This window comes from Thunnus thynnus, chromosome 10 (assembly GCF_963924715.1).
Source record: "Thunnus thynnus chromosome 10, fThuThy2.1, whole genome shotgun sequence".
Lineage (NCBI taxonomy): Eukaryota > Metazoa > Chordata > Actinopteri > Scombriformes > Scombridae > Thunnus > Thunnus thynnus.
This window is the reverse complement of record NC_089526.1, coordinates 15,430,415-15,446,115: the sequence shown is the minus strand read 5'-3', so window position 1 is coordinate 15,446,115 and position 15,701 is coordinate 15,430,415. Positions and strand designations below refer to the sequence as shown.

The following is a 15,701-nucleotide window of genomic DNA, read 5'->3' as shown; positions in this document are numbered from 1 at the left end:
TTGCAGAGCCACATACTAGACATGTCATGTAACACCAGTGATGTCAGCTTTAACACCTCGTGCACATTGTGACGTAGCGACTGGTTGATAACCCAGTTTAGCCATAATTCAGAACTTTTTACTGGAATACCACTTTTTGAAATTATCACAATAAGGATGCAAGAACTTGTTGCATTCATGTTGCGGCACAATCTTTCAGGGATAGTGAACATTCAAAGGGAAATGTTTAATTTTGGCCTGTATGCCATCATTCTGCCGGTAAATAATTAATATTTGATATTAGACAAACTGTTAATTCTTAATGCTGAGTTCATATCCCAGCTCTCCTTGTTCGGTAGTTATCTGAGAGACATCTTGCTAGTTAAACATGTAACTTGTTTACATATCAAACTTCTATCCACTAAATCCCACATTCAGTCTGTTCTTTTTAATCATTTTCACATGTGATGATATGTGACGACATACTGGACTCAGACACATGTTTTAAACCCCATAAAGGGTGCAGTAAATGCAGATAACCCAACTACAGTGAAATGGTCCTGATGTTGGAAGTTTGGAGTGATGTCACTAACTCAGTGAGATGAAAACTTCTCTATTTGAATGCACAAGTATTTATGTAGAAGTGCTGTGGCGCCCCCATGTGGTCAATCCGTGGTACTTCATCTTTTTTTATTTTTTTATTTTTTATTTTTCAGGCGTCACACATACCAGGCCAGTCCCTTTGAAAATGGTGAAAACCAAAACATCACGTCCCCTATTCCGTATTCACTGAGTTGTTCATTAACTTCAGAAGGCGTCCTGATGTTACAGTAGTCGACCTGAGAGTTAGTACTTGCTTAAAATATCCTGCAATGATCAATGCGCTCAGTTTTTAAGTTTTAACATTTTATAACTTTTTTCATTGCGTCTTTGTTGCAGTAGTTTCCACAAGGTAATATTTTCAATTTGAACAGTAGCTACAGTTAAACTAGTTTTTGTCGAGAGTGAGATATAACTTGCATTCATTTAGTTATTGATCTATTGATCTTGTGCTTCGGGCAGCAGACTTTAAATACAGATATAAATACAGTGGATGTCTCGTAAATATAAGTGCGCAGTTTTCCCGACATGGAGCTCATGATGCATCAGGTCGGTGGCGCTCAGTGTGACAAATACTCAGAGGATCGCAGTTTAGCTGATCTGCTATGAGTATGGATGGTTTGTGTTGTGCTTCACCTGTCGCTAACTTCCAAAGTGAAAACGAGTTGTACGTGAACGTTTCGGCATATTTTTAATCCAGTGAAATACCCGACTGTGCATGCCTTCAGGTGTTAAATCGGGTTATTATTCATCAGCCTTTTTTTCTTAAAGAAAAATTGCAGATGTCTCATCCTTTTATCCATGTGTGCAGCTGCTCTGCGGACGCGCGCTCCGGTGTATCCGCTCTGGAGCGCGCACGCAGCGTCGCAGGTTTCCGCTAACTACTACGTCACCGCCGCTGTCCTTAATCCGTGCTTCCGGCGTTATGGCCGCTTGCAGAGAAGGGTGGCAGTGAATGTGAGTGGTTGTGTTTTTTGAAATGAGCGCATGTGTGTTTAGGCAGGTGTGTTTGGGATGGCGGTGACACAGCTGCTCCGGCTGGTTGTCTGTCGGTCGACGGCTCGCGCGACAATCCGCGTGCACAGGAGGTACAGCAAGGTGCGAGGGTGTTATTACTGTGACACACTGTCTTGAGCTAACTAACATTAGCCTCAACTGCAGGATGTGTTGTGAGCTGCAGCTGCTGGTCAGCTTCTCCTGTCAAAGGCTGAAGTGAGAATACAGATGTGTTTTTGTCTGCTGGGTTAAACTTTTCTACTTTTATGTATAATTTCTGTCATTCTCAGGTTGTTAGTAAAGGCCTGACACTTGTGTTTTGCACAGACAGCTGTAATTTATGGGATGAATAGTATAAAGAGTGTATTAGAGAGTGTATTACAGTATATACAGTGTTTGATATGAGTGAGATGGACCCGACCATACCCTCCTCTTCCTCTCTCTGCTCTCTCATTTGTTTATGAGGTTCTCTAAAAAGTAGAAGTAATCAAACTAATTTTAATTTGTAATTTTCTGGCTATGACTTTTTTATATAGGCTATATATATATGACTCTAGAGCTGCAACAATTAGTTGATCAGAAAATTAATCTCCAACTATTTTGATAATTGATTAATCGCTTTGAGTAATTTATTTTACCAAAAATGTCAAAATTCTCTGGTTCCAGCTACTTAAATGTGATTATTTCTGCATGAATATTTGAATATTTTCTCCTCTATAGCAGTAAACTGAATGTCTTTGGGTTGTGGAATATTTGTTGAGACAACAAGACATTTAAGTTAGCATCTTGGGCTTTGTGAAACAGTGATCGACATTTTTCACCATTTTCTGACATTTCATAGACAAAACAACTAATCAAGGAAATAATCGAAAGATTAATCGATAATGAATATAATTGTTAGTTGCATCCCTCCTACTTTATGTAAACTACGTTAAGTGGGTGATATAGTTAGAAGAAAATCATAAGGCTAATATGGAGGAATTTGAGTTGTTTACTCATTAGTTAGTTCACACATTTAAGTAGAATAGTGGATTATCTTTAGGCATCATTTTGCTAGAAAGCAGCCATTAAGCTGAGTAATAGACAACGTTGAAGCTTTATTACATTGCTGATAACCAGATTAGATAGTTTCATCACAGTATTTGATTTTGATGTATCAATACACACCAGTTTATTAGGTACACCTAGTTTAAATTAATGCACAGTTTTTCTTTGAAACTGCTTTAAACAGGTGTTCACTCAACTTTATGGTCATTTTGAGGTCATAGTTTGTTGTGCTGTTGATTTGTTTTGTGTTGCACTGAGAGGTGTTTCTAATATTTTGTCTACCATTACTGATATAAGTGGGAAGGACAAATTATTATAAACGCTGCCTTTTATAACACAGTATAATTCAAGACCATTACAAATTGAAGCCTCCAAAATGACCATAAAGTTAAATCCACAATTTAAACAAAAACTGAAGATTATCATGTTCATGAAAGTCAGATTTTTAGTTCAAACTTGGTGCAACATTTATATATACTGAGAGATGATCTTCTAATATTTGGTCCACCCTATTTATATCAATAAGGTTATTATTCATTTTAAAGTAAGTGTGGGGATACAGTTACTGTACTTAGAAAAGATGTTAAAACTGGCCGAAACATTTATTTGTGAAGTCACTCAGCAAGAACAGAGAAATAAATAATAATATGGTGTGTTGGAGCCACAATTCAGAGTTTAAGCTGAGAAAAAGATTTAAATTTAAATTCTTTATGACATTGTTGTAACAAAAATTACAACCTGACAATAGGTAGTTTTTATTAGAGTATCTAGAATATAGTGTATACAGCTACAGTATCACAGTATATATCCCAGCTCTACTGTACAAAGTAGTTTTGTGAGCGACATCTTCCTCACATGTATTTTAAACTGCTTTTATGCTTCTTATATTCCCTCTCTCTCTCTTCTCTCTGCATCTACCTCCTAATTCACCTGCTCATCTTTTCATTACCTACGTTTTTTCCTGTCCGGCTGCAGGTGTCCTCTGCTTTATCAGAGCAACTGCGAGTCTTTGAGTCTCTCAGGGAGAAACAAAGCAACCAGAAGAGATTTGAAGCTACAGAGAAGAAGCCTCTCAGTATCCGACTGGCTGATGGCCGAACAGTAAAGGGAACAGCTGGTGTCACCACACCTGTTTCTGTCGCTCAGAGTGTCCGGTAAATACATGACACATACAGATATATATTCTACAGTTGTTTTTGTTCTGGCTCCAGTGATATAACAGTGTTATTGCGTGTGTTGTTGCAGTGTGAAGGGAGCGTTGGTTGGTAAGGTGAACGGGGAGCTGTGGGAGCTCGGACGGCCTCTAGAGGCAGACTGTGAACTGCAACTTCTTGGGTTTGATACACTTGAGGGAAGACAGGTAATCGCACTCCTTTAATGTTCCCTTTAGCTTGTTTTCACACATTACCTTTTAAGGTGGATCTTAATATTCTAAAATATTCTAAAAGTGTTTTTTTTTTCCCCATCACTCTTTCATGACTTGAGTGGAAAACATCTTAACAGTGAAGGAAGGATAACTGGGATGAAACATTAGAAGGCAATAAAAGATAACTAAAGTCACATCATTACATAGCTAAGAGTGGATGTTGTTCATTCTGTTTCAAATATAATAAGTAATTGTGGGATTATAGAGTCTTAAAACCTTCTGTAAAGGATGCTTGCTGTGTTTCAGAAGCCAGAGGAGGTAGTTAAAGAGGCACTGGAGAAACATTTTCTCTGCATTTAGAGACCAGCTGTCATTGATCTTTCCAGACCAGTTATCCCACATAGAAACCTTTCTAATTCAAAAAGACAACACAACATCTACTAGATTTCTGTATCTAAACGTCTCTGTACCACCCGCTTTCCTTTTTCCACAGGCAGCATGGAGGACAGGAGCGTGTGTCCTGGGCGGGGTATTGGAAGGCGTATTTGGTGCCGAGGTGTGCAGAGAAGGAGCGTCAGAGCTCGGGCTTTACTGTGACCATCTGCTGGAGAACAGGTGAGACGTCCATGTAATCACACTGATAAAGGAACACAGGTCGCTTTCAGGTCATCACTGAGTTCAGTGTCAGCTCTCGCATTGAATTTCAAGTCGATGATGATTTCAAGACACTCGAGCGAGTCAGAAATTTCTGTGTGGTTGCACTTGCGGAATTGAAATTTGCTTTCATCCCTGAAAATTGTTTCCAGTCATTCGGCCTCAGCTAAATGTCAAAATACTTAAACTTTAACATTTTAATAAGCAATGAGATGCCTCTTTTTATTAACACTAAACTAAATCGCCTTTTTGCTGTGGATTTGAAGGCTGTGAACAGTTTCCCATCTTTTCCTTCTTTATCTTTTAGGCTTTAGAGTTAACAACAGTTACTTGAGTCAAGAAAATATGATGTTATACTTATAGATGAGCCTTAATGTTTAGCAACTGAGAACTTCAACTGAAAAATGAATGGTAACGCTTAAACTTCAAGTCCCCCTATATAGTGTTTATACACATTTTACATACAGTAAATAAATTGTTTATAACACATTATAATGTAGTTGTAAGCAGACATAAGTGTTAATTAATGTGTTTGTCAACAGCTGTAACTCCTCCTGTGGGCACCCAATGTAGTAAAATACAGTTTATTATAAAATATGTCTTTTATAGGAGACGTTATATAATATGTCCATATATCTGCGTAAAACTTCATTATAGTTTGTTAAAAACAATTAATTAACTGCTTGATTACTGCTTATAAAAGCTAAATATAGGGACTTAAAGTTAAGTGTTACAAAAGTGATAATTTCATGATATTTGGTTCAGTTTCTAAGTTTCTGTTCTCTAAACTGGTGCTTCTACCACACAACCCCCCCCTCAAGCTCTGTCACAGATTTTTCAGCTCTTGATGTTTTTTTATTTGTCCTCACCCACAGCGGCCTGTCTCTGAGCGATGTGGAGGAGAGATGTAAAGCAGCTGCAGCCCTCAAACTTCCTCTGTCCAGACTGGATCTCAATGCAGAAGAGATCCAAGAGCTCTTCCAGGTCAGAAACACACTCTATGTCTGAGTTGAAACAGGGACGACAAATAGATCATTTTTTCCACTTTGACTTGTCATAGCAAGTAAAGCACAGGCGTAACTACTAACATTAAGAAATGCTCCTTTTCTTTTATAGTGTCCCAGCGTGAGCCAGCATGCACAATACCACATAAATGAGCTGCAGTCGTTACTGATGTCATTAATTACACCTTTGCTTCTCCGGCAGTGACGTGTCAAAATGTGTGACGCCTTGAAAAGGGTCTGTTTTAAGGATATAGTTTGTTGACTTAGTAGTGTTTTTTCTTTTCCCCTTAAATTTTTATTGACAACATATTTTCAGCATTACACAATGGAAATAACAAAAACATAACAAAACAAAAACACACACACAGAAAAAACAAACAAAAAAAACAACAGAAAAACATCTGTTTTGGATGTTAATTCACATTTTCCCATCATTCATTCAGTTGATCAGTGTTTTATGTTTTCACTTTGCTAATGCTGCCCTTCTGGTGTTTATTTGTTGCTGAACATATCTTCATGTAGGCCTGGTGAATGTCTTCTGCCCAAACATAATAGACCACAAAGCACATTAAGACAAAGAATTCATAGAACAATATAATAATGTTGGTAGTATATCAATGACCTGCTGTCATTCTGCCATATTGACTTACACTGTACCTGTTGCAGCTTGTGTAACTGAGCGTTTATATATGTTGCCTTTTGCTACTGTGCGAGTAGCAGTGATATTACTCACTGTGTAGGCGTGGCTCATGTTTATAAGTACAAATGATACTGTCTGCTGTCCCCGTGTTTGCTTATAAAGGTCAGACTCCTTCTTATTGTCCTGTTGTCCATATTGAACTGCAAATAAATATGAATTATCTGTGTGTTTTGTGTGTTTTGTTGTTACAGAACAGTAAGCTGAGACTGCAGCTTTTGGAAGAACAGATGAATGGCCCCACCGTCTCAGTATACAGGCATGTACAAATACGCACACCTGATGTTGACTCAGTGTCTCGTAAACGCTCACTAAAAGGCTCGTTTCATCCTTTCTGTGTGACGCAGGTGTGGAGACAGCATAGCAGTTTGTAATGGTCCCCTCCTCCCACACACAGGCCTCCTCAAGGTCTTCAAGATGCTCCAGGTGTGTGTGTGTGTGTGTCTGTGTAATCATCTGTCCTCTGCATGCATCTGTGCGGTTTTGTGTTCTGTTTCTGTTTTTTGTCCTTGAATTTTCATGCCACATCTGCTTCCTAAATGTCATTATTTCCTTTAGCTTTGTGCATTAGCAGTTTTATTAAATTGCAGCTTGCAGATTGATGGCCAGTCCCTTGAAAGCCAAACACTGTTTTATCTATTATAATTCTATTATTTTATTATAATTCGATACTTGAAACCTATTTTATAATAAAAGCAGCAAACAAACAATAACGTTTAGAATTTATGTGGCAGATGATGGTCGAAGATGCAGGATTAATCTCGTCCAATCGTTAAAAATATGTTTATTTTGGACCCGTTTGACCATCTGTCTTGTGGGACGCATGCTAGGTAAATGGAATTTTCCTCGTATTTATTGATCCAGGGAGAGTTTTCCATACTGGGCTGTCACTGGGTAGACTGGGATTCTATGGCAGCCATGCTGGAAATATCAGCAGCAGGATGTTGTGTTTGTCAGAGGCCAGTTTCCTGTTCTCGGCTGTAACAAACACACTGCCATCCATCACACATACTGTCACTGTCATCGGTTCAGCCTTCCGTCTTTTGGCTGACCCTCACTCTCCCTTTCTCTTTCCGTTATTTACTCATTATTTCCTCTCTGTGTTCTTACTTCCACCGCTCCACACTCTGCCTCCGTCTGCCCTCTCGCATCCCAGCTGTCCACCGTGACCCTGGTCAATCACACAGAGTCCGCAAGTTTGATGCGTCTGTTAGGTGTGGCCTTTCCAGGAGAGAAGGATAAGGAGGAATGGGAGAAGGAGCAAGAGGAGGCACGGCGGAGGGACCACAGACGCATCGGGACGGTAAAATCAAATTCATATTAGTAGAGATGAATAGATTGAAATCAACTAATGAGTAAAACTGAATGGTGAAAAAAGGGATTTGTGGTCATAAATGTCATGTATCTGTGTTTTTTGCAGGACCAGGAGCTGTTCTTCTTCAATGACGTCAGTCCAGGCAGTTGCTTCTTCCTCCCTAAAGGAGCCCACATCTACAACACCCTCACTGACTTTATTAAGGTGAACATACAGTTAGTAGCAGTTAGTAGCTGCTAGTAGCAGCTAATGTAGCCTCGAGCTGCAAACCTGAAGCAGAGATGAGGAGCGGGCTGCCGAGGTCTGGTGACCTCACTGACCTTTCTAACTTCACACTCCCAGATTTTTTTTTCATTTTCAAACTTGTAATTTTCAGCTCCAGCTGAGGCAGTTTATGAGGTTTTGTGCAGCTCCATCTGGAGCCACGAAAGGCTCTATACAACTTTTCTCACATACGCAGGTGTACTCCCTAAATATCAGGGTTTTTCCTGGTTTATGGAACTCTAATTCTAACTCTAAATATTCATATTCCTGTTTACATGCTACAGATTATAGCCTGATTAATGACCAAAACCTTCCCCTCCTCATTTCATTTCCCTATCTTACTATCATATTGCTGCTATTGTAAACCCCTTATGACTTTGTGTACAAATTTAGCGATTTTTACCAACGAAGGTGATTCAGGACATTTACCTTTACAGCTTTACAAAGTAGAAAATGATTGTAGAGCTAAAATATATATATCTATATGAAAACTGCTACAAAAACAACACTCAGTTGACCACACAGACACAAGCTTGTTTTCTAAACTGAACCCTTAGAAGAGATTATTTGTAAATGATGACACAGTGATAGAAATATGAAACCAAAGATACCCTAACCCCTGTAGTCTATATTTGGCTGTTTCAGACATAAATTCTACTCTTTTTTTGGTAGCAAAGATAGTAAAAGTTTTCATAAAATGATTAAAAATAAATGAATCCTACAGGGTTGCAACACTTCACCTCTGCCCTCTGCTATGTGTTGTACTGCTGCAACCACCTTAAATGAACTGAAACTTGATAACCGTGTTGAGTTTATGCCACTAAAAGTGAAAAACCCCACACGTCTTAATCGATTATGCAAACTTCAACTGTGACCATAATTCTGTCTGTGTAATCACAAAATGCAGCTGATTCAGTCTTTCCTTCATTTGGTTAATATTGGATGATTGTCCATGTAAACATTATGAGTCTCTCATACACACGTAGACACACACAAACATACAGGGTTTCCACCAGTGTATTGCAAGCCTGGCAGCCCGCCAGACCTAAGTTGACTCCCTGTCAGTCCTAAGCAACAGGCAATTTTTTAAAAAATTCATTTTTAAGATGTTTTTTAAACATGGAATAGCTCAGCGTGTAGGTTGTATGTATGGTCGAGAGAGAACGTGTGTGTGAAGGCGAGTATGAAGTCAGCAGTAATGTCATAGCTGCAAATGTATCAGTGCAGTGTGTGTGTACAGTTTAGGCTGTTTGCTGGTAGAAAAAAACGCTTCAACTCCTCAAGACCCGAGCCGTGTTCCCGTGTCTTGCTCGCCACCCGGATAAAGTGAAGGAGGTCAGCACCGACGTTTGCGACAACTTCAGCCCAGGCTCACTTAAAGTGGACTGACGTTTAAGGTGGACTGTTCTTCATTTTAGTGACAAGCCGCTCCGCCAAGTTTTGTTCAGCACCCAACCCCCCCAAACACACACACAGACACAAAAAGACATTCGGCTGCAACTTTTCTGGTGGAAACCCTGAACGCATATGTCTATACATTAACACAACAATAAATGAACTGCGCTGATTGCACCCTCGGGATATACGTCTTCATATTAGCTGTCAGGATATTGCTCTTGTTAGCCTTCAATTATTACAGTGTTGTGACAGTCTGACCGTGTCCTGCACTCATTGTCACACACATCCTTCCTTCCTGACCTCTTGCAGAGTGAATACCGAAGGCGAGGCTTCACCGAGGTTGTGACCCCGACTCTGTACAGCACTGCATTATGGGAGCGTTCGGGCCACTGGGAACACTACAGCGAGAACATGTTTACAGTGACATCAGAGGGCTCTCAGACCTACGCACTCAAACCCATGAACTGCCCCGCACACTGGTGAGAGCACACACACACACACACACACACACACACACACACACACATATATTCCTATACTCCAGCGCTCTGTTAGACACCTCCTGTCCTGTGTTCAGCCTTATGTTTGAGCAGCGTGTACGCTCATGGCGGGAGCTTCCTCTGCGATGGGCCGACTTCGGAGCGCTGCATCGTAATGAACTCTCTGGAGCTCTGGGAGGTCTCACTCGTGTTCGCAGGTTCTGCCAAGATGATGCTCACATCTTCTGCACACCTGAACAGGTACATCAAACACAAATAAATATTCAGATATTTATTTATTTTTTTGGCAAGTTCTCTTTTCTAGACCACAGCATACTTCTTAAAGGAGTTCACAATTTTCCAAGTCTCGTCAGGTGCCCATATGAACATTGAAACAGGTTTTGCTCGTTGTAATTTTTCCTCCTGTTCATACTGACCATTAGAAGATCCCTTCTAAAAGTGCTTACGATGTAAGTGATGAGGGACAAAATCCACAGTTGTTGTTTTAAAGGTGCAGTGTGTAGGATTTATTGGTGTTCAGCAGTGAGTTTGCAGATTGCAACTAGGTGAAACCCCCCTCCCCTCATCCTCTTCCAAGCGTGTAAGAGAACCTATGGTGACCGCAAAAAACACGAAAGGCCCTCTCTAGAGACAGTGTTTGGTTTGTCTGGCGGACATGGCAGGCTCTGTGGAAGAGGACCCGCTCCCTATGTAGATATAAAGGGCTCATTCTAAGGTAACAAAAACACAAAGATTCTTATTTTCAGTTGATTATACACTAATTAAAATAATGAATATTATATTCCGATGCCACTAAATTCTGTGCACTGCACCTTTAAGCAAAAGATTATTTGAAGATCATATGAGGCTTCAGCTGTCTTGAGTTAGCCTCTTTTTGAGTGAAGCTTCATATTATCTTCAAATACGCTTTTAAATACACATTTGCATGGAGTGAGGGTTGTGGATTTTGTCCGCCATCACTTACATTAAATGTGCATTATGAAGGAATCTCTTAACGGTCGGTATAAACAGGAGGAATGATTACAGCAAGAAAAAAGGGGCCAATGTTCGTTTGAGCACCTGAATATCGTTTTAGGACCGACTTGGAAAAATGATGAGCCTATTCTTTAAGTTGCTGTACCTGCTATAGAAACTGAAAATGGGACACATGTGGAACCATATTACAGTGATTAGATGGGTTGTACAAATAACTCCTGAGACATTCCAGGAGGCCGCAGCCTGGATGAATGAAGGTCTTTGTCCTCTTCAAACATTACACCTCCATATGTGCATCTCTGCGGCTGTACAGTCTGTGTAATCCCGATCCCCTATATAGTTCCCTGGAATGTTCCCATGATACTGATTGTGCTCCTCCAGCCTCTCTGTTGACATCCTGTCAAGTCACAGAGATCATAGTCATATGATAAGCATTGCTACGTTAGCCTCTGAAATACTAATTTAATCTCTGGAGCACTCAGGGCTTTACAGTAAATACACTGGAAGATTTTCTTTCTTTTTCCCACCTTGATTTGAATTTAACCCTTTAAACTTCATGCTAAACTGTTTGCATTGTTATGTCCTCTTGTTGCCCTTGTCTAATACTTGTTTCCTGATTTCTCTCCAGCTGGAAGAAGAGATTGTTGCTTGTTTGGACTTTGTGAGGAGTGTTTATCAAGTGTTTGGATTTTCCTTCCACTGCCTCCTGTCTACACGTCCTACTCCGTGCCTCGGAGAGCCTGAACAGTGGGACAATGCTGAACAGGTACACAAACATTTTGATAACGATGATAATGAAATATTTTGACTGATAAAGTAAAGAGCCACAAGCATACATAGTCGTCAACAGGGCCAGCTGTTCAAATACATATGACCTGTAAATCACAGCTCCAGAAAAAAATCTTTAAACAAAATGACACGGTGTAATGATATCCACTTAAGCAATCAGTTATGCGAGTGGTACTTTCCAGTCGAGGGCTGCTCCGTGGCGAGCTGCTGGTTAGATGTATATCTCTAAATCTCCCCATGGACGCCTTTTTAAATAGGCACAGCAGCAATTTAAGCTGATTCACTTGAGTGTAATTGAACATTATGGTTCCAAGGTCCCACAGCTCCTTTATACACACACACACATACACACAAATCATAATGCGCATTAATGTGCTCTTTACTATGCCTACTTACTCTGTGTGTGTGTGTGTGTGTGTGTGTGTGTGTGTGTTTGTGTGTGTGTGTGTGTGTGAGCAGCGGTTGGAGAGGAGTCTGCAGCAGTTTGGTGAGCGGTGGGAGTTGAACCCAGGAGACGGAGCCTTCTACGGACCAAAGGTCAGTGGGAAGGGCAACATGCAGTTTAGGAAACTGATTTCCACACACAAGTGCAAATATTGTTTGTCTTGGATTCTGCTGCAATTAGCAAAAAACACTTTGGGTCACTGGCAGAGTTCTCCTTCATGCTAAAGACTACTGCAAAAAGCTGCAACAATTAGTTGATTAATCGAACTTGATCTTGGGAATCAGCGTTTTCCCCAAAATGTTGCACCTTTCCTTGAAAAGTAACGTGTAGATAGCACACATCATAGTCTCACTTTCATGTCTAACTCAATCTTTTAGGATCTGTAATTGATGTTTCAAAGATTACAGAGTAACACAGATGTGTTTGTTTTCCTTCTGGCTCCGCAGAGAGAGGCATTTTGAGCCCCAAATTATACCAATCACACCATCCAAAGCCACAGAAACACAAATAAAAACAGAGAGATTTGATGTGTTGTTCAGTGTATTTATAGTTGCCCGTGTTTTTGCTTTGAAAATAGGAAAAAAGGCGTAACATGAGAATGACATTGGTTTTCTTTGAGGCGATTTCATATTTACAATACTTGTGCAAGAAGTCGGTAAACATCAAGAGGAAGTTGGCGACAGGCAGACGTTACATGATCGAGCTCATGTGGAGACACAGAGAGTTGAGGTAGGTCGAGTCAGGGTGGGGTTAGACACATGAACACACTCAATGAAACAAACAAACATTCCTCGTAGCCATCAAGCTAGGGTGTGTTAGCCACAATTAGCTAGTTAAGCTTATCTTGGCAAATCGTCGGTAATAATCGCTGTCCACAAAAATGCAGTTTGTCCCCAGCAGCGTCTCTGAGTTCAGAGCTCTGAATACAGATGTGTTGGTTTTGGCTTGAATAGAGCAGTGAAACCTGATAACAACACGCCTACATGTTTCATCATAGGTCGACATCCAGATCAAAGATGCCATTGGCAGACAACACCAGTGTGCCACAATCCAGTTGGACTTCCAGCTGCCAATCAGATTTGATCTCCAGTATGTCGGGTGAGTCCGTCACAGTGATTTGACCTTCTGTCCTTTTACATCTGTAGTGCACACTGGCACTTGTCTAGCATGTGTTTGTGTGCTTGATAAACCTACATGCTTGCTATATATGATGTCTAGTAATTGTCCTAAGAATTGCACAGATCTAACTTCATTGGGGCCTAATTTGATTATGAAAGGTTGCTCCTTTTATTGAATTTATCAGTTCAGGCGAGCACGCTCCCCGTTTCTGCCTTAAACCTCGTTATGCGTGTTATACGTCTGCCCTACTTCCTTCATGGTCTCTTTGTATCAAAGAGTTCTTCAACACTCCATGTACAGTAGGAGTGAACAAAAAGGATGAAATCCTTTATCACTGTATATGTGACTATATGTTGTGACATTGATTCGTCATGATACAGCACATTTTCTGTAAATGCAATTGAAACACATTTTGCTCGCTGTAATCATTCTTCCTGTTCTTACTGACCATTAGAGGATGCCCTCCAGATGAACTTACAATGTCAGTGAGGGGGGACAAAATCCACAGTCCTCGTTCTGAGAAAAAATGTATTTCAAGTAAATCTGAAGATAAGATGAGGCTTCAGCAATCTGAGTTAGTCAGATAAAGTGGATATCTTCCACAGTTACAGTCTTTTTAGTAATAATGTCCCTCTTTGTGTCTCTACGGACAGTGTTTTTCCTGTTCATTCATTTTCAATGTTCATTTGGACATTGACTATTAATTTAGGATAAATTGAAAAATGTTGAACCTATCCCTTAATGCATAAAATAACCAGACAGTGTTTGGTCAATCTAACTGATCAAATACTTTGCAGATCAAGTTACTTATTCAAATTGATCCAAAACAGTCCTGCTGATCAATTTGCAGCTTTGCACACAATGTCCTTAAAAACCCAGAGATATTATGGGGGAAAATGCTGCGGTATAAACATTCAAAAATCTCGGATTGTAGACAAATTAATATCTCCTGATGGTTTATATCGTCATATCACTCAACCCTCACTCTATTTATAACCCTCCTTTCCTTTCTCTCAGACAAGATGGGCAGTTACACAGACCGGTGATGATCCACAGAGCAGTGCTGGGATCACTGGAGAGAATGATCGCTATACTGGCTGAAAATTTTGGAGGGAAATGGTGAGAAGACAATAATACAAATGTGGAGTCAGATGGATTTTATTAGGATGTTATGACACTGTAGCTATACCCTCACTTCTCTGTCTTTTTTCTCTCAACAAGGCCACTGTGGTTGTCTCCGGCGCAGGTCATGGTTATTCCTGTGGGTGGCAACAGTGAGTCATACGCCAAGCAGGTCAGTCTATGATGAAGATTTCCTAGTGGTACAGCAGCAGACGACTTTCTCTCTGGCTGTCGTTATTAATTTGTTAATGTAAGAGGCACATGACAGATACAGTCTTAAGTGACGTACTTCTCTGTTCTCATAAGGTGGTCCGGCAGTTCCGTGAAGCTGGCTTCATGGTTGATTTGAATGAAGATCAGGGAGCGACCTTAAATAAGAAGATTCGTTCTGCTCAGCTGGCCCAGTACAACTACATATTTGGTAAAGATGAATAATAGGATGAAAACTGTAGCTACTTAAAATACCAAAGTCTGTCACTGATGTTCTTTTTTTTTTTTTTTTTGGCGTTTTTGCCTTTATTGGGTGGTGGGCAGTGAGGAGGCAGACAGGAAACAAGGGGAGAGAGATGGATATGACATGCAACAGGGGGTCCCTGGCTGGGAATGAGCTAGGGACGTTGCTGTTATGAGGCATGGGCAGTAACCATTTGGCTACTGGGGCGCTCCGACGTTCTTAAAGTCTACTACACTAAATCAGTCTCCTTGTTCATTGCAATTAACGTTTCTATACTTGAAATAATCAGGCGTTTTCTTAGTGTTTCTTTGTGTTTTTCTCCAGTTGTAGGAGATAAGGAGAGTGAGAGTGGAACGGTGAATGTGCGGAGCAGAGGGGGGAAACAGCTGGGGAGGAGGCCGACGGAGGAGGTGCTGACGTCTCTCACACAGCTACGAGACACCAGGAGCAACCAAGACGAGTTTTGACAAAAAGTCGTGGAAATAATGAGTCACTGATGTAAAAGTTGTTTGTTTTATGTTTCAAGCAGTACTTTAGGTCTGTCTGAAGAGGTGGCTGCTAAAATTTTTAATAAAAGTACATATAAAAAAAAAAATAGTTGTCCATGTTCTTCACTCTGTGTTGATTTGTCCATTAATGGCATTCACTGATAAATATGCGTGCTAAAAATCAGAGTAGAGATTAAATGTTATTTTAAGATAACTATCAGTCTCATATCAGCATTACTCAGCTACAGTTGCAATTTTGTTCACTAAAGGCCATTAAATATGCAAACCTCCTGCGTGCGTAAGCTTGTGTCATGATATCAGAATAGAAAAGTAGGCATACCTTTAAAAGACTGGAAGAAAGGGAGGATACGGAGGGGGATTTGACTAAAATAGGAGAGGGAGCAGCAGTGTCAGGGCTGTGTGTTTTCATGTGTGTTTAGTGGAAACACCCAAGTCAAGGTAAAGGTCAAAAGGATTGGAAGTTTTTCC

The 15,701-nt window shown here is 40.3% G+C and overlaps 1 protein-coding gene across 5 annotated transcripts in view; it reads left to right on the top strand.

Moving 5' to 3' along the window:
- LOC137191365 (threonine--tRNA ligase 1, cytoplasmic-like) overlaps positions 1–15,322 on the top strand; it is a 32,356-nt gene extending 17,034 nt beyond the window's left edge. For 3 of the 5 annotated variants that reach the window (XM_067601394.1, XM_067601397.1, XM_067601396.1), the window contains exon 11: positions 3,598–3,737. Coding sequence is in view for 2 of the 5 variants with exons in the window: in XM_067601398.1 (XP_067457499.1) it covers positions 1,381–1,536; positions 3,598–3,776; positions 3,868–3,982; positions 4,482–4,603; positions 5,518–5,626; positions 6,538–6,602; positions 6,691–6,769; positions 7,500–7,646; positions 7,764–7,862; positions 9,630–9,799; positions 9,898–10,060; positions 11,424–11,561; positions 12,044–12,121; positions 13,027–13,127; positions 14,166–14,267; positions 14,370–14,442; positions 14,577–14,691; positions 15,049–15,191 (2,154 nt within the window). In the remaining 3 variants the exon portion in view is untranslated. Of the gene's footprint in view, positions 1–1,365; positions 1,678–3,597; positions 3,777–3,867; positions 3,983–4,481; positions 4,604–5,517; positions 5,627–6,537; positions 6,603–6,690; positions 6,770–7,499; positions 7,647–7,763; positions 7,863–9,629; positions 9,800–9,897; positions 10,061–11,423; positions 11,562–12,043; positions 12,122–13,026; positions 13,128–14,165; positions 14,268–14,369; positions 14,443–14,576; positions 14,692–15,048 lie in introns of those variants that run through there. The other 2 variants (XM_067601398.1, XM_067601399.1) reach the window with 2 other exon arrangements.
- The last annotated feature ends 379 nt before the right edge of the window (positions 15,323–15,701 follow it).